We start from the raw sequence: 19,720 nt of genomic DNA, 5'->3' as shown, positions 1-19,720 counted from the left end.
GGCTGCCTATAAAAGTAGGCTGGCTGAGCTGTTTGCAGTCAGTTCTATTCCAGCTTACAAAATAAAGAGCTACTTGGAGAAATCGCTGTGTCGTCTGCTATGTCAACCCACAACTTAACACATTTGTTTATTTTCAATGGCCTAGTCCCAAGGACTGTGTGGGCCTACCTCATCTTTGCCACTGTCATCAATACTGATTTTCTTGCCACCTCTCAAGAGCCACAGCTCAGCAGTTAGAGCATTTGCTTTGCATACAAAATGTCTCAATGTTCAATCCCTGACATCTCCAGGTAGGATAAAGATAGATCCTTGCCTGAAACCCCAGAGAGCTAGTGTCAGTCTGTGTAGGAAGTACTGATCTAGGTGGACCAATGACCTGAAATAGTATAAGACATCTCCTTGTTTGATCCTCCCTCTTGGCCCAGTCCATAGAACCATCCAGAGTAGTGTAAGACAAACTGGAAGCTACTTGTTCTTTCCCTTTCTCTTATCACTGCTCACGTCCTCAGAGAAGGCAGGTGATCATGCTGAGATAGCAAGGGGGTGAGCCAGTCCAAGAGGACTCTGGAAAGGCCCCTTCCTGGGATGTGCTCCTTGGCAGGTGCCCAATGATGCCAAACCTGTTTGGTACCCTGTTCTGGCAAAGGTGCAAGCAGTATGTAAAAAATACATAAGCTACTAACAAGGGTGCCTATGTTCTTCCTCCACCATTGGAAGCAGTCGTGCCTCTGTATAGCTGCTGCTGGAAACTACAAGTGGAAAGAGTATTGTTACACTCAATTCCTGCTTGTGGGATTCTCATAAGCATATGGTTGTCACTGTAATAACAGGGTGGTGGTCTAGATTTCCTCCAGCAACGCTTAATTTGACCATCAAATTTAGCAATAATTCCATTTGTTTCATAGAACAATCTCCTTCCCTTCATCAAGCAGAAAACAATTCTTTGTAACTCTGAATCTGATCTTTAATTCCTGATTTCCCATATAGATTTTTTAAGGCTAGAAACACTCCCTTTTCAATACTTTCATTTTCCATGTGTATTTGCTGGAAATTAGCCAAACATTGGATTAAAAGAGTCTTTGCCCTATGTTTTTCCCATCCAGCGATGGTACCAGCACCTTACACAGATTTTTCAGTCTTCACCATTTCCAGAAGTCCTTCATCATTCAAATGTACAACCAAGCATGGAAATCTACTGATTGCAACTTTGGGATCAAGGCATGCCTGTTAATGTTGGCCTGAGCCTTTGTTCTTTCATTCAGAAACTTTCTGTAGCTTTAGTAAGCTGGCATTGGGCCCAGAACTTTCTGGAGTTTGGTAAATATATTGCAGCAGTGTACAGAAAAGAAATGGTCTGGCGAGACTGCTTGAAAGTGTAAAGAAAACGTAATGTTTATTACTCATGGCAAAGAAAGCCGTTCTAAGGATGGGTTCTACATGTGGCCAAAATGAAATCACACGTGGGCTAACTAATACTGCAACTGGCTTGAGCTAATTCACTAGGAGAAGAAGTCTACTTTACCAACAGGTGGTTACTAAAAGAGAAGGAACCAGTGCCTTTATCATTACCCCCACTGGTTCAGGTAATTTATTGCAAGCATTATTGTTTTACTTCCAACACTGAGCTTTTGGCCTGATCCAACAGGGTTCTTCTTATGTCCTTTATTCCAGGCTTTCCTAAATTGTGGCCCTCCAAATGTTAGGAGGTTCCACTTCCCACCACCCTGAGAATTGCCTGTGCTGACTGGGACTGATGGGAGTTGTGGAGTCCAACAGCAACTGGAGGACCACAGGTTCCTCACTCCTGCTTTGAACCCTAAATCCATTTTCTTGGATGCCATGCTAGAAAAATGGCCATGTTTCGAGTCAGGTGCACAGATTTATGTGATTTGCCATTTCAGCTTATTCTTATTCTTTTTCCTTTTCCTTTTTTTTAATTTTCAGATGCAAGCAACGAGGGGAAAGGATCAAGGTGGAAGAAACCATTGGCCATGAAATCACCTACCCAGCAAATAAAATCAAGTCCATTGAACCTAAGTACATAAGACATGGCAATAAATTAAAGGTACGGAGTATTGATTTCCTGCAGTTTCAGTGGCTTCACTCAAAAGCCCCCTTTCTCTCTTTGTGTTGCTTTTTTTAAATTAATTTTTGAATATAAAAACCAACATACGATCGGTTACAATTTCCCCGTGTTCACTCCCCATAACAACCGCAACTACATCCAGTTGTGTCAGTAATGATAAAATAAAACATAGCCTCCTTTCTCAAACATCTCAAGCACTGATTTCCTTTTAGCACTGAATTTTTGACGTGCTTGGAATTCTTCCACCCTGGGATCGTGTTCAAATCTTCTCTGTTTATCGACTGTGGTGATGATGTCACTTGTCCCCCTTCCCTGGTTTTCATTTTATTTTTAAAGCTCTCAGAAATTGCACGACTCACTCAGAAAGCTTTTTGGTCTTGAGCCTGAGAAAGTGCAAGAAGCGCTTCCAGCCATGAGAACTCTTGCAAAGGGCACCCAGCTAATGAGATCCCTTATCTCATCCAAATGCTCAGCTGTCTTTCTTTTTTGCTCTCCATCATTCCAGCCACACTTGCTATTCACTCCATGGTTCTGACCCCAAACAAAGCAGAAATGCATGACATTCCTACCTCACTTTCTCCCGTTTTGGAGAAATGCCCTTTTTCGGGGGACAGTGTGGTTAGGACAATGTAGGCTGGTTTTCTGTAGTCTTCATCCATCTATCTATGTGCATTTATATCTATAATCAGTGCTTTTTTCTAGGGGGAAAATGGTGGTGGAGCTCACCATGAACACCTCCCTCATTCTTTTAGAATGGCAGTGGTGCCCATCTGAGAGGTGCTGGAACTGAATTCCAGCTGGGGGAAAAGCCCTTTCTATAGCTATGTTGTTGCCTGCCCGCCTGCCTTATACCTACCTGTCAGAAAATTAATCCAGCTTGCTCAGCATTAGGGGGTGTTTTTCTGTTCTTTATATTTGTATTCTTATCTTGAAAATCAATAAAAATAAGATTTAAAAAATCCAGCTCAGTATTGTCTACACCAGCCTTCCTCAACCTAGTGTACTCCATATGGTTTTTGAATTCCCATCAGTCTCTGCAGCCAGCATGGCCAGTGGTCAGGAATGATGAGAGCTGCAGTCCAACAACATCTGGAAGACAAGAGGTTGTGGAGGGCAGATCTATGGTGAATGGCAGTGGGTCTCTAGAGGGTTTAAGAAGGAGTTCCTCCCCACATCCCAGTCCTACCAGTCTCATAAAAGAGTGTGGGTCTGGCACTAAACTTTCAGTTCCTTGCATCCACTGATGGGGGATGGAAAGGTGTCTCTCTGTGTGTGCAGGTAGGTAGAAACATCTGGCTCATATGGCTAGGATGAGGCCTACTGTACAAAGATAAGAGTGACATCAATTGTTGCAAACATTGCCTTTGGCCTTACCTATACTGCCTCTGAAAGGTACTCCAGAAAGAAATGTGGCCCTTAGGATGATAAATGTTCCCCACCCCTTCCCTAGACCACGATAAAAACTGTATGTGTGTGCACATGTGCGAATTGTACAGTATTGGTTTTCCTTTTGTTCCTAAACTTTGTGGTAACTGTGCCTAAGACTCATAAAGCTAAACTATCTGAGGCTTGGATTTCAAGTATTTTCCCTGTGAAAGCCCATTAGAGAAAACTCTCCTGCACAAACACTTTAATGAAGTCCAAGAGTGTCTGCATTAAGCAAAACTTTCAGATAATGAATATAATTTTATAAACAACACACTGATGAAAACCCTATTGCCTCCAGCCTTCCCCCGCCCTCTTTTTATCAGTGCCAATTACCTCCAGAAATAGAACATTAAGGAAACAGACCAATTCATTTCCCACCATATACTAGCAAGTAATTTTATTGGTGCTTTGCAAGCCAGATAAAACAAAAATGCCAGAGACTCTGGTGGCCTGCCTTTAATTGACTGTGCTGTGATGCTGGCATGAGCTCAGATCTGATAATCTTTCCTATGTGCCTTGACTCTCTTGTACTGTATCAAGAGCCTCGCATCACAGACCTCACTGGAGAGACAAATTTCCTCAGCCTCCAGTGAATCACTTGCTGCCTACTTCCATTTTGGAGATTGAGAGGCCTGTAAGGATGCAGAAATTTCAGAAACAAACAAACAGAAATGGTTATTAAAAAACCAAAACACACGGCTTGGAGATGCTTGCCCTGCTCTGATGGTTGTGGTTGTGGTGATAAAATAGGCAAGGCACAGCATTCCCTGTCAGGTTCATAACTCCTATTTGTTTATTAAAATTGTGTGTTTTAATAAAACTCCACAGTGTGACTAACCATCACATAAAACAGCTGGCAAGCTACGTTAAAAGACTTCACAATTTCAGGGCCTCAAAAGAGTCCTGCGTTGTTATTTTTTTGTCATTGCTCCCTTCCTGGGTCAGGAGTGAGTTATATGCATGCCTGACACCTTGCTTGGAAGAAGCAGACATCTCTTACGTCTCTAGTACAACCCAACCCTCAGTCTCCATTATGTGTGGTCACCATGAAAGGCAAAGGAAATCTTCTCTGACTGATGAGCAGACATTTGAAGAGCAAAAAGGGTTGGATGAGAATGCAATTATTCTGAAGTTTAGATAACTAAGTAGCCAGATGTTGGCTTTGGTCTGATAAATAAATGCACCCACAAAGGGTCAAGACAGTATAATAAAGAATGAGACACCCACCCTCCATGGGGTTGCCTGTGGATGCAGGGACCCAAATTCTCCCCACAACACACAAAATTTATATGCATAATGTAGCCTGCTATACATTGAGGCATTCATGTGGACTGCCCACATCACAAATTATTATTATTATTACATATTTATTTAATATCCTGCCATTTTTCCCCAAAGGAGCCCAGGGAGGCAAACACATCAAATACATTTTTTAAAATACAGCGTTATAAAACAGTTAAAACATTCTAAAAACAGTTACAGTTTAAAACATTGTTTCATCTTCTCTCTCTCTCTCTCTCTCTCTCTCTCTCTATTGGTGTGTGGACAAGATGGTACTGGGGCAGTTAGATAGCTTGTACTGAACCAGATAGGGGCTTTGAAAACAGCATTATAAACTTGAGCCAGAAATGTATTGCAGGTGGCATATATAATACAAGTGTAAATGAAGCAGAACGTCATATTCCAATGGTGGTGGTGGTGGCAGTAAAACTTATTTCATTCCTGAAAGTTTCTAGTATGCTTCAGGCCCCCTTTATAACCTTCAGAGGACATTCCATCATCCTTAAGACTTGAGGTGAATTGTCTTCCGTGGCTTAATAGTGATTTCTTTTCTTGCAGTAACGTTAGCTTGTTGCCATGCACTTGGCAGATTTAGGGAGTCGCTGAACGACACTAGTGTAAACCTGCCAATTCTGTCTTCCCATAACCATCTCTATCACAGCACTGTGACAGTATCCAACAGCTTGAACTGTTTGCCACCCACTTTCCCCACACCTACTCACCCGCATTGCCTCGCTGCAAGGGAGAAAATAGAGGTGGGGGTGGGGAGGAGACTATGCAACTGAAAAGTGTGGAGTCACACAAGCCCTGTCTATTTTTGCTGACTGCAGTTTCCTGTCTCTTAAGGCTTAATTGGAAGATCAATTTAAGAGCATGCCCCTTCATCACTTTAGCCTTTGCAGAATAATCTTGCAAATAGTCCTGGAGACAAAGCTATTTCTTATTCACACAAGATGGATGGCGTAGCCTTCCTTTGGGGCAAATAACCATGTCATGTATTGTGTTTTTCTTAGAAGCTCAAGGGTGTGCATTCTAGAATTTTAGAAGCAGAGTACTTGATTCTGCAAAGAGGAGGTTACTACATGGTACAGTGGTACCTCAGGTTAAGTACTTAATTCGTTCTGGAGATCCATACTTAACCTGAAACTGTTCTTAACCTGAAGCACCACTTTAGCTATTGGGGCCTCCTGCTGCTGCCATGCCGCCAGAGCACGATTTCTGTTCTCATCCTGAAGCAAAGTTCATAACCTGAAGCACTATTTCTGGGTTAGCAGAATCTGTAACCTGAAGCGTATGTAATCCGAGGTACCACTGTACTTGAATCTATCCAGTCTCAAAGCAGAGCGTTGTTCTTATGTGAATGTATATCCCACGGATACTTCCATATTTGACAATTTGATTACTGAGGGCTTCTCCATGCTTGCCTTTCCTCCACTCTTTCTAAGCATGGTCTGCAATTTTAAGCTCAGTATCCAAGCTTCCCACCTCCCTTTTTTGGTTCTAGAACTTTCCCCATGAAAACCTGCTCTTGAAAGCTAAGTTGGCGTCAACATCAAAGTCTGCAGAAAACCCAAATTGATGTTTGGTGGGTTTTCACGGGGAAAACTCAGGGCAAAAAACCAGCAACACCATGCTTATGCATGGGTCATTAAACCACAGGCCTCTGCCTGGAAAGCATCTGGCAAAAGGAAAGTGTGGATAAGCCCTGAGGCAGCTGGCTCCACTGAAACACATTGGGGACTAATCTACACTGGTCAGTGAAAACATAAAAGATGTGTTATAAACATGAGACACTCAAGGGCACTGTAGAGCAGTGATGTATTGTCGATGTAAATTTGCATTGAGAGCTATACTACTTTCTAAAAATAATTTATCCCGATCAGTGTAGATCCAACCTGGCTTTGATACAATCAGAAATTTCTCTTTGTCATATTATGGTCCATTCATACACAGAATCATAGAACCAAAGAGTATGTATAGGCTCTGAGTAAGAATAGGAAGCACTTATTTATGCACTACAAGTACTTGTGAGAAGAACAGCTATTTTACCTGAAATCCTCCAGGCATTGCAGAAGAGAATTCTGGAATCCAGAGTGGATTCTGGGATTCAGCTTGATAAACTGGCTGCTGAAAGTTTGCCATGCAGTATTTGTGTGTAGCCATAACCATGGATGACTAGCAGGCCAGGGTCACCCAATGCGGAGGAGAAAAAGGTTGAAGCTCGGTGGCAGAACATCTGCTTTGCATGCATAAGGTCCCTGATTTGATTCCCAGCATTTCCAGGTAACACTGGGAATGTCCCACGTTTGAATCCCTATAGAGCTACTGCCAGTCAGCATAGGTAATACTAAGCTAGATGAATCAGTGTTCTGAATATAAGGTAGTTTCTCATGTTCCACACTAATCTTTATCAGACTCCATTTTTTTGCAGGCCATGCACTCCTCATTACAATATAGTGTGTCATAAGTTGGAAACAGGAAGCTTTTGTTGCTAGTGTGATAGCATTGGCACTGCCCAAGGGCTACACTTTTCTGTGTGAGAAGAGGACACATTACAAAAGTCACAGTTTGTTAGTGTGGGGGGGGGGATTGCTTAATTGGCTCCAAATTACTGCCTCTTCCTCAGTCCTGGGATGGGGAACCTGTGACCCTATGGAAATGGTTGGACCACAACTCCCTTCGCCCCTGGTCTTTGATCATGTTGACTGCAGCTGGGATGGTTGGAATTCCAACAGCATCAGGGGGCAGGCTCTCCATCCATGCCTTAATCCACAATTCAGGACCCCCAGTAATTATGATCAGCATAGCTCTGTCAGTATCTGCCTGCCACAATGGCTATAGAGAGTCTTCATGCTTGGAGGCGGTCTTTCTCTGGGTGCAGTGTGCTGGGGTTACACAGCAGAGGAGAGGGAATGTCTTCCAAGCACTGCTTGTGGGCTTTCCGGAAGCAATGGCCTGTCCACTTCTGAAAACAAGAAATGGGAAAGAAGAGGCTTTGGTTTGATCTTGCAGCACTGGATTTATCTTTTTCAGCATTTATGTTTTGTTTGCTTGCCTTTATCCCACTCTTCTCATTATTTGATCATCTTTCTCTGCACGTTTAAAAAACGTGTGCCTTAAAGTTGTTCCAAAGAGACGAGATTTGAAAGAAGAATCCCTTAATCCCCAACGGCAGTTCATGGCCAGACACAGACGGATTTCATGGAAGTGGGGCTTCTCCAACCCGAGGTGGTTTTTCTAAGCACCTAAAATAACAGCTGGGGTACATCTGTGCAAACATCTGCATTATGTAGTCATAGGCAGTTTATCGTTTGGGTTAGTGCAGGCCATATCTGGACTGAGGGGGCGTAGCCACACATTTTGACATTGCTTTCAACCCTCTGAGCATATAAATGAGGCATAATCAGGGTTTTTTGTTGTTGTTTTACAAAAATGTTATCAAATCAATGAAACATCAGGATCTTTTTAATTGCAAATTTGCAATTTAGTTACAACATTTTAAGTGATGTGTCTGAGTCATTCTTAGAGCTGCTTCCTCACTGGGAAATGGCTATAACTCACTAGCAAAGGAGATGTTTTGCATGCAGAAGTTTCCAGGCTCAGTCTTTGGTGTTTTCAGGTAAGGCTGGGGAAGATATTTGTCTGAAAACTCTGGAGCTCCACAGCTGATCAATGTATAAAGTCCTGAGTTAGGTGAACCAACAAACTGACTTGGTATACAGTGACTTCCGAAGTTATTTTTTGAATTGAACCTTTATTCAAAGCAAGGAAGGCTGAAATATTAATTTATTTTAGGGGAAAAGCTGCAGCTCAGTAGCTAAAGGATATCTGCGTGTGAAAAGTTCCAGGTTCAATCTCTGACATCTCCCGTTAGGGCATGCAAAGGACTCCTGTCTGAAATGCTGGAAAGCCACTGTCAAGTCAGCAAAGACAAAAGTCACATCTAGTCTGACCCCAAGCCATTTGCACCGTGTAAAAGTAACAGAACAAAATGTAAAAGGAGTTCCTTGAGAACCAGGATGATCTTAGGGGGCAGATCAGCTGTAAGAAGCCACTATGAGCTAGACTGCGCTCTCAATACCCCATTGTCTATCCCTTTTCTAAACTGAAATCAAGAGCGATATTCCAGATAACCTTAGAGCATTAAGGACATTCTGTATCTTTTGATTGCAAAGCAGGAAGTGCCTGGCTTCTAAAGAAGCTACCAGTGCTACCAGTACCATTTCCATATGAATTCAGTTTTCTGATTTACTATTTAATATGCTGGAAAGGGAAATCCACAGATAGGTTTGCTCATGCAGACATACAGCACCATGTGCACAATGTGATATTCTGGAGACGTGTGGCATTATTTTATTGGCAACTGAAAGATGAGCTGAGCATGCAGACAACTAAAACTTTTGCATTAGACCCTTGCCAAGATAACTGAACTCTTGATCTCAGGGATTTATGCAGAAGAAGAAAGCTTGAGTGAAAGGCTGGCACATAATCATTTCAAGGGATTCTTCTTATTAAAAGATAATCACTCTCAATCTTTCATTTCCCCACTGAAATCCTGCAAATTTCTGGGCTCAAGAGTTGTTTGCAAGTAAAGGCAGTTATGCAGCAAATGGGTTTGGTGAATGTCTGCCTGTGTTACACCTTTATTTCCCACACAAGCATGGAGGGCATGCAAGATATATGTCTTTGTTTCAATGCCTGTGTAGCTCTAAACATCTGTTTGCATGTGTCTGGGGACCCTGGTTAACCCAGACAGGCTAATATGGGTAAAGGTGGTCCTTCAAGTAACTTGGTACCAAACTATTAAGTGCGGGGATAACCAACAAGATTCCTTCCAGATGTTTTTAGAGTACAACTTCCACCAGTCCCAGTTTGTCAGGAATGTTGGAAGTTGTAGTTCAGCAACATCAGGAAGGCACCTTGTTGGCCATTGCAAGCTATGATGCCATTCTAGGTGGGCTGTGGCAAAGTAGTTTCTGCACTGATGGCTGACCAAAGAGAGGAGCACTATTTGCAGTGTCTGAGCAGTGTCTCCTTTCCATGGGTGCTACAAAACAGCAGAAGAAAAGCAAAAGCCTTTTTCAATGCAAAATATATTTCTGGCCAACCGTAGTCCTAGAGGCAGGCTATTTTGTACCCTAGACAAGGCTAACTACTTGAACACACCACTCCCCAAAATTGCTAACTTCAATTTTCAAAAACAGATGTTTTGTAGAAAAAATTAGAAGCACAAAACTTGAAACTGCTAAATTTGCTTCAAATTGCAAGAATAAGTAACACAGCAGTCTTTGATTAACTTTCTCAAATACAGAAGAAAATGTTTTAGCACACAAATCATTTTGAATAACATTGTGAACTGTGATGTTGAAATTCAAGTCTCTTAAAGGTTTTCAATTTCAGGCACATATAAATCTCACTTTGTGTGCCATTTTCTTCGCAAATTTTCTCACCAATTCCTTCAGGTCAAGTGCTGAGGCTTGGGCATGTTCAATTGATGTAGTTTCCCAACCAACTAGTCTCCTTTGCAACATTGTTGAGCATGTACATTTTCTTAAAGCTTTGAGCAACCACATGCCACTGACTTTGGAAGTGTGAGAAAGATCCTTTGTGCAACATAAACATTGGGCACATTATCCAGGTGTTTTTGTTGTAATATGAAAGGAAGCACACCTTATAGCATTTGAACTATTGTTATAAGTTCACAGCACAGAAATTCCGCATCAGTAGTTTTTCCAAATTCTTGTAGGCCTTAGGTACATCTTCAGCAGATGTTTTGTTGATACTGTATATATCATACATGAAGCCAAATAGGCAATTATGGTTTTGTAGCTGTTGGAATCTCTTAAATAGATTGTTTAGCCATATCAGAGGCAGCATAGTAGAAACCTATATTGAATTTCTGCTTTAGATCTTGTGGTGCCTCTTCCTGGGCCTCATTCTCAGTAACATATATCCAAACTTGTTGAAAACCATCATCACCCCTGCAGCCCACAAGGAAATTTCTGGGGCAGAAAATAAAATGCTCAGACACAGAGCTTTGAAGTGCAGACCTGTGCCTCAAAAGATTGGGGCAAAAGGTATGTGTGGATAAGTCCCCAGTCCTTTGAACCTGTTCTTTGTAGGGGTGATGTACCAAATTTTTCACTTACAAGTTACAGCAAAAAGAAAACCCACATATTTTGAGGTTGAACGTGTCAACCATTGACAGCACACTTCTTCACTATTTGCTAGTCTCCACCTGTAGTGTATAGGAGAAAATCTTCTTTTTTAGTCTTTGGGGAAATTGTGTGATACAACCTGCTGTGGTCCATGTTCTGTTATAAGATGTCACAAATTATCACTGCAATAGTTGGGCCAGTTAACAGGGTGACTGTAATTTAAGTCAGGCACAATGCCTTCTTCTTTTGCAGACTTTGCATTACTCTTGCTTTCTTGACATCCTCTTTTTCCTATGCGCATTTTCAAGAAATGTATCTAATTTGTAGTAGGAGCACAACATTCAGCTCCCTCTGTGCTAGCTTCAAGAAGAGTACAGTCGTATTCTTGTTCTTCAATTGCTTTCTGTGAACAAAGGTATTTCAGGAAGAACTGTTCTTGCTTTGCCTGCTCCTTAGCTTTTTCTGCCTTTTGTTTGCAGTGCTGAGCTACAGGTGGTCAGTTTTTATCAGCTGTAGTTTACTAGAAATCAGTAACATAACCTCCAATCAACTCTATGGTCTTTATCTATTTCACATATACATAAAGAACAATTCCAATTCATGAATTATTTCAGAAACAATAAAATTCTTCAAAATATAAAAGTTAAATATTCAGTAATTTATAAGATATAACAAAAACTAATCTGTATAAAACTGTGCCCCTCAAAGGTCAGTACTGCACTCCTCCGAGGTCTGCACCTTGGGTGAATGCCCAGTTGGTCCCATATTGCAGTTTGGGAGTCAGAGTTGGGTGTCATGTCTGAACCAGTTGAAGTCCATGTGTGGTAACTTTGAGGCTTACTGCAATGTACTCTATTTGGGGCTGCCCTTGAGCCCGGTTTGGAAGCTCTAGCTGAAAAGTGAAGCTTAGCTTTTGCTACAAATGCATTCAAAGTGAACGTTTTACAAAGAGGGACAGGGAACCTACTGTGCATATTGGGTGTAGGGCGTTAAAGAAAATAGCCAGAGATACTTTTTTTTGCAAAGCATTCTACAAAGATAAGGCTTAGGGGAATTCTCTCATTCAAACCCTGTCAGCAAAAGGGATCTTGGTATCAAGAACAAAACGACTTGAGACCCTCAGGCAAAATCCTCATCCCATTTAGCAGAGGATCCACAAGGGTGGTCCCTGGCAGGAAGTGACTCACCAGGTATACTTTCCAGGTAAAGAGGGACCTTGTGGGTCCTCTCCTGTGTGGAAGCGAACCCTCCCTACCACTTTGCCACCACCCCCACTCCCCCAAAGTAAGGCTTGTTTTGCTTGTGGAAAGGAGGAGACGGGCAAGGGAAGGAAGGCAGGCTTCTTTTATTTGGGCTTGTCCAATGTGCTTGTTAAAGACTAACAAAATGAAACAAAAGCACCTTCAGGATTTTTTTTTATGTTCTACAAAACTACTTGGAAGGTGCAGATAGTTTTGGGGGGTGAACTGTGGTCAGAAGACTGACACATCACTGGTGTAAGCTTGGATTTAGATTAGTAGGCAGATTCTCTCTTATTTCATCTGCCTGATATAGTCTGAACTCCTTTCTTGACCCCTGCCCCTAGTTCATCTTCACAAGCCTAACATAACTGGATTGTGAGATTGAACCGAGAATCAGGGCAGGTGGGAGGATAGACCATATCACGTACATTTTAAAACGACACAGAAGAGGGAAATATATCCTGGATCCCAGCTCCTTCTCTGGCTGTGGAATGTCTACTCAGTATTAAGCTCCATTGAGTTTGATGGGACTTACTTTTAGGTAAGGGTGTATAATAGCCTTCCACAACCTGGTGCCCTTCCAGATGTTTTGGAATATGATTATGATGCTCTGGAGAACATCAGGATGATGAAGGCTGGCCTAAAACTGCAAAGTTTCCCTAGCTAATGTGGATCTTTTAGCTCTAAGCTGCATTGATGAAAGTGTGAAATCAATGTGTGACAGACTGGTAGATGTGTGCAAGAAGCAAGCGAGATGGGAATGACCTCAGCTAGAATCCCCTTTCAAGTAGAAAACTCCTGGAATTTTTCATCCTTGCTGTTACCCTAAGCTAGGCCCTATCTGCACCACCAGTTTCCTGAGTATCAATATTTAAGTAAAGTAGATTAACCTGCACCTGACCTGTAGCTGAAAACATCTGAGGATCTGTAACGGTATCACTGGAAGATGAAATTTGCCTTGCTTGGGCTAAACTTTATCCCTGTCCTCCCTTGACAATGCCTCTGCTGTTCATCCCCCAAAGGTGAGTCTTGGGTCCTTTGCATGAAAGATTCTGCAGATTTGCTTATTCCATAACCTCTAAAAGTAACCAGGCTGTCTTTTCTATTTCCCCACGTGGCAGATCATAAGCACCCTGGAAACCACAGCAAGCAATGTCTCTGGGGTCTATTTCTGTGTGGCTTCCAACAAGGTTGGCACAGAAGAAAGAAGCATTCGATTCTATGTCTCAGGTAAGGTACCAATAAGCCTTCACACCTTATATTCTGGAAGCTCATCTGCAGCAGTGCACATATATCCATCCATACATATACTTCAGGTTCACTGGACACCATGACTGCTTCAGAATGTGGCATACTTGCTAGGGAAATATTGGGGTTCAGCCCGGGTGGTCAATAAGAGTGAGACTCCAACTGTAAGTCAAGCAGGATGATTATTTATTAAAGCATTGCATTGCATTCCGACATACTCTCACCATGCAGATGAAGCAAGTTGGATGCCAACAGCTGAAACACACTTCTGTTTCTATTAAACATACATTGTGACATAGCACAAAGAGATACACATGGCAAGAGAAGGAATGTCCCACTTTACAATAGCAAGGTTGCAAAACAGGGTCTTCTGTGGCAGAGGCTATGTATGGTAATCTTGTCAAAGATGCCTGTGGTTATCGGTTTGAACAGATCTTACATTCCACTCAGCCCAGAGCTGCATGGCCAGCTTGCTTACGAACACATTTCTGATTCTTAAATTCATTAATACCTTCATAGCTTCCATTCCTCCCCCCTGCTACACAATCAGTAGCTCTCTTCCCATGGAAAGAGGGTCCATATGTTGAACATGAAGTATGGCTGTGCTGCTCGCCCTACCTACAAAGTTATGACTGTCCCAGGCATCTATGTTGAATGTTGAGTCTCCAATGAATTGGGAGCCCTTTTGGCTCCTGCAGACGTTATTGCTGAGCCAGCTCCCAGCTGGTGCAACAGAGGTGCTTGGATCAGACCCTTCACTCCACCTGGCAAAGAACTGGCAAATCCTAGGCTGGCCCGACTCCACCTCCAAAATGTCCTGTTGTAGAGTCCTACTCCATCTCAGAGCCTCCACCAATCAGCAGTGCTCTCCTCCACTAGCGGAGAGCAGCCTGCCCTGAATCCTAAGCACATACACACAGCCACCAACATCAGTATGCTAGGATTTCTCCCTTAAGTTAGGAATGTTGCAAAGAAGAATGAAAAGGGTGGAGAAGAAAATCAAGCTCATTTGCATCTTAATGAGAAATTCACACCTCTTAAATCCAGGAAAAATAGCACTGTGTCCAACCAAACGACATATACAGACATATACATTTTTTGTGAAATGTGCATAAAGATGCATGTTTTGGTGAAAGTAACATAAAACTGCATTGTATATGGGGACATTAAGGTTTTTTTTAAGTACATTAGTCAAAAGTGCATTAAAAATATGCTTGTTAGGAGAAAGTAGCACAAAAATGCTGATGAATTCGCAAGCTGATGCATCATCATCATCATTTTTTATTTGTATGCCGCCTTTCCACAATTTAAAAAAACAATGCTCAAGGCAGCTTACAGCATAACAAGATTTACATAATTACAAAAGTCATAAACAATAAATAAACCACATCAAAAAATACACAACCAAATGGGAAACAATTTCCACATAAATCAAAAACTAAAACTAAGAATACAGCATGAATATCAAAGTTTAAAATGACATAAGTAAAAAATAAAAGCAATTTAAACAAAAACAAAACAAAACAAAATGGAGCCTTCTCTGCCCAGCGGCAGCAGTCCTTTATAGAGGCCATGAGGCCCAGCCCTGGGCCAGATGTTGAGCTGCAGGACTGGGGCCCTCAGCCAGGGGAGTCCTCCTGGGTGGTAGCCGCAGCGGCAGTTCCTATTGGCCCTTCAGGCCCCGCCCTGATGCAGCAGTGTGGTGCATTGAATTTAATATTGGGAAAATGAGAATCTTTGCGAACCAAACTTGCCAGAACCATGCATGCCTAAAGCCTGTTCAGGTCCGACTAATTTTACTGGAGCTTGCACAGAGGACTTTGCTGTACGATTGTGTCCCTTGAGGGCCACTTGATTTCCTCACACAAAAGTTTAAATGTCCTACCTAACAGACATAAGATAAGATTTGCTGCCAGATTCCCAAATGGGGACAGTTACAAACGGTTGCCCCAGGCAGTTTATCCTCTCCTGACACATTTATGAGACACATGAAAAGGGCCTGTGCTTTTTCAGGCTGGCAAGGGGGCTGTTCTGTCCATTCTCACTGTAAGCAATGCAGCTGCTCTGCGGAAGCTCAAATGCAGAACTTGCAAAAGCACAGAGGGTTTAAATTATGCAGTTTATTGTGCAAAGGACAGGAAATTAAAGCCAATTAATTCCTTGTAAAAACAAATGGAACCAGACTTCCTTTTTGATATATACTGACAGTTTACCTTTTCTCATTGGAATAATTTATATATGTTTTTGTAAGGAATCCTGGACACTTGAGCTCCCAAATTGCAGTAATAGCAATTAATAATTACAGTAACTACAGCTGAAAGCAAATGCTCAGCTACTTTTAGAAGATGTCACATAGCACATGCTTTACGGTGGTGAGTTGTGTGTGTGGATTTTTAAAAGGCTATTTGCATCTGTTCAGTGCAAGGATGTGAATTATATTTTATGTGTCTGGACAATGTAAGCACAGACATTCAACAAACAATCAAAGTGAAGATGCACTCTCAAGGTGAATCATCCTCCTTAGGTATGGTATGCAGAGCGACACAAGAGGTTTTCACCTTTTTCAGCCTTTTACATAATAGGGACACCATGTTTAATCTAGCCTCCCCAACTTGGAACCATCAATATGTTTCCGACCACAACTTTCATCAGTGCCAGACATGCACAAGATGGGACTGATGGGAATTATAGTCTGAAATACCTGTAAGACACCAGGGTGGAGAAAGCTATTTAATTAATTCAAAACTTTTTGGTTGATTGTCCAGATGTTCCTTTTGGTTATGCATTCATGACAGTTTGTGCTCATGATGCCATCAGGGTGATTAACGACAATCTTGCTTTCAATGCTGTTGGTGCCTCCAAAGGTTTGGAGGGCAATCACACTGCTTTGTTTCTGATCAGTGCAGGTCCCATAACTTTCTGCTGAACTCCTGTAACTTTTCATACCGCAATTTCCCAGAGGTGAGGTGGAGGTTATTCCACTTTTCTGGTGCTATAGTGCAAAACTGTCCCTCTAGACGGTGACAAGGAGGTAACATTAGGGAAGCACCTCAGAACACATATGCCCACAGAGGCCTTCATTAGTGCCCGCAATGTTACTTCCCCACTTCCCTGTTGAAGTTCACCTCAAGAGATGCATTATGTTACAGCCAGAAGAATAGGCTGTGGTGGGTGGGTAATGCCCACAGAATTTTATTTGGTTTGCAGATGTGCTCACGGGTCCAAAATATATTAGTAGATGTGTGAGTTTTCAAGCTCTACACACGCACCCTTATCCCTTACACGTGAGGGAAAGCGTTTTCTAAGATGGTGTTACAGGTGTGTGCATCATCTCAAAATAAGTAAATTCTGCTTTTTGGCTTTCTTTCACAATATTATCTTACTCACCTGCAAACATGCAGACATTTTGATGAATTAATTTGATTAATCAACTAAAACCCATACATTAACTCAGATTTCTTTAATTGGGTGTCAGCCCTAAAAATAATTGAGAATCAAATTGAATTAAATTGCATCTGACAAGCACTTTAAAAATAAAATAAGTTGAATGTAGCCCTTGAGCTTAAAAATGTCCCCCCCCCCCCCGACTGGCAACAGCTCTCTGAGGTTTCTCTCGAGATGCTTGTTATTGATCTTTAAGCTGCTCTGGAAGCCTTTTTGGTTGTAGAGCGGAGTTAAACATGCTTTGATTCATTCATTCATTCATTCATTCATTTCAGAGTTCCAAACTATATCTTTCCCAGCAAAATGACCCATCATGCCAATTGCTGAATTTCACTTGGGGAATTGCGATATTTTTCTGTGTATAAGACACCCCCATGTATAAGAAACCCCCTGTTTTTTGAGACTCCAATTTAAGAAAATGGAGGGGATTGCCCAGGGTTGTTGAGCTTTTTTTTTTTGCCGAAAATCACTCACCAGACTGACAAACGCTGCCAATCACATGCGTCACAATCGCCACAAAGCGTCTACCCAATTGACACCAACAGCCAGCAAGCAAACACACCATTGCAGCAAGGGAAGCCAATCCACAGCAGAGGGAAGCCAATCCACAGTCACTAACTAACTACCCACCCACCCAATCACCACTGACAACCTCCTCGCGGCTACAACCAATCGCCCATTCCCCCCTCTGCACTATAAGCAAGATGAGCCCCAATTTTGAACATTATTTTAGAGTAAAAAACCCTCGTCTTATACATGGAAAAGTATGGTATGTCCTGTTTTCTGTGGTGTTGTTTCCAGGGCAAATTCACACCCACCTTCAAGTTGACAACTTGCAAGTGTTGATGTGAAATAAATCCATATTACAGAAGTTTGTTTACAGTCCATTGAACAAACAACTTGTTAGCTGAGAGAAGCAGGGAAGAGGAACTCAGCTGAACAAACCATTGCATGCCCTCATCTGGAATCCCTGAACAGCTCTTGATTCCAGACTGAAATGAGTGTTACTAATTCTGGTCTGGAAAACCTGCATGTGTTGGAGAGAAATCCTTCCATGGATTCCATGCATTCAGCTGAAGGCCTTGACAGTGTATCTTTACGTACACGTGACAAACATGGTCATGGACCTGCCCTGTATGTTACCATCCATACAAACAGAGCCCAGTTACAATAGGCAGTGTAAGAAGGCAGGAATTGCCACTTGTCACAATTAGCATTGTTTCTATTCTGCTGCAGTTCAGTTTCTGCCAAATACTACATTATTTATCCCAAATGCAATGCCCAAGCCTATAGACCTATGATACCTTCTGTCTGGGGTAAATGAAGATGCCTGCAGCAAAATAGCCATTTAGGGGCCTAATGGGGTGTTCAGTGAATGGCAACATGGTCAGATCAGGCCTAGGGGTAGAGGAGAAATTCTATTCAGTAAACATTTAAAGGTGAGCTTATGCAAATTGCACTTTCTGATGCAATACATGAATTGAGAGTCCCCCTTCAAAATGTGCACTTCTGCAGATGTTGCACTGTGGTTCTCCAACCAAGTAATGTGTACAAAATATACTGGTGTAAAGTGTGCATGAAAATAATGTGTTAAAAATGGATTGTATTGGGGGAATTTGCTTTGTAAAAATATGAATACAGTCATACCTTGGATGTTCAGCTTCCAAAAATAGTTCACTTCCGGGTTTGCAACGTTCGGGAGCCAAAACGTTCAGGAGCTAAGCTGTTCAACTTCCAAGGTATGACTGTATTAGGACAACTTCACACAAAAATGTTGATGAATTTTCATGAGAATTTTTTTTTTTAAGTCACAAACTGATGTGGGAATATGGGGAAACTGAAGACTGTAAAAGAAAGAAAAAAAGAAACCGAGAGAAACTAAAATTGACAGATTCACCAATCTCAGGCCAGAGAGAAGCCATCAGGAGCCAGGCCTGGGCATTTGCATCTGACTAACTTAGCATTGCCTAAATATTACTTTATTTCAGTTTATTTTTTGGATGATGGTTTTTTTCTAAAAGTTTCGCACAAGTTTTGACTGCTGCTTTTACATCAGATTTCCATGTTATTTTAGACAAACATTGCAGGTAGCTATATTGATCCATTAGGGTAGAAAACAAACAACAACCCAAAAGCATCAGTAGCGTAATATCTATTATTAGGACTGACTGAAATGTTGTGAGCGAGCTTTCAAGTCCCCTTGAGCTGGATTTTAAGCCACAGAGGAAAAGGGGCAGGGAGAAAGATGTTGCTACTGGATGTGATCCCATTTTGCAGTTTGTAATCATCACAGGATGGAGTGGAGCGAGTGTTTGTGCAGCTTTACGTACTGCTGCTGGGATAAAGAAGCAATGGCCATTCTTCCTTTGAAAATATAAAAGCCAGCAGTTATTGAGAGCTGGTAATCAAACACATGGGGCTGTTGAAAAGTCATAAAAATAAAGTATTACTTTACAATGCAGTCCTATATATAACTACTCAGAAGTAAGCTCCATTGAGTTCAGTGAGATTTACTCCCAGGTAAGTGAATATAGGATTGAATTCTTTGTGCCTTTTTTTGAGTTTTTATCATATAGTTATTGCTTGACTTTAATAGTGAATTTATTACCTTCAGTGTTTTATTTTAGAGGAGCAAACCATAAACTTGCTTGTTAATCGCAAGAAAATAACTCAAAATCCAAACTTAGACCAGGAAACAACACCTTTTCATTAGCAGGGAAATTCTACAAAGTAGTGAGCAAGGTTTTGAGTTTTGCCATGGTCTTCTCTGGGATAGATGACTAAAATGACTCAGCACACAAGGGTTTTATGTCTTAGGTGGGAACCTTTACCAA

At 41.7% G+C, this 19,720-nt stretch overlaps 1 protein-coding gene across 7 annotated transcripts in view; it reads left to right on the top strand.

Annotated features, from left to right (window-relative positions):
* LOC310836598 (vascular endothelial growth factor receptor kdr-like) overlaps nt 1-19,720 on the top strand; it is a 193,094-nt gene that overhangs the window by 109,857 nt on the left and 63,517 nt on the right. For all 7 annotated transcript variants that reach the window (XM_083722058.1, XM_083722063.1, XM_083722057.1 and 4 more), the window contains exons 11-12: nt 1,945-2,065; nt 13,316-13,424. In XM_083722058.1, coding sequence (XP_083578184.1) covers nt 1,945-2,065; nt 13,316-13,424 — 230 coding nt within the window. The remainder of the gene's footprint in view (nt 1-1,944; nt 2,066-13,315; nt 13,425-19,720) is intronic.

Source organism: Podarcis gaigeae, assembly GCF_964106915.1.
Source record: "Podarcis gaigeae genome assembly, chromosome: Z".
Lineage (NCBI taxonomy): Eukaryota > Metazoa > Chordata > Lepidosauria > Squamata > Lacertidae > Podarcis > Podarcis gaigeae.
This window is presented reverse-complemented; position numbering and strand designations above follow the sequence as displayed.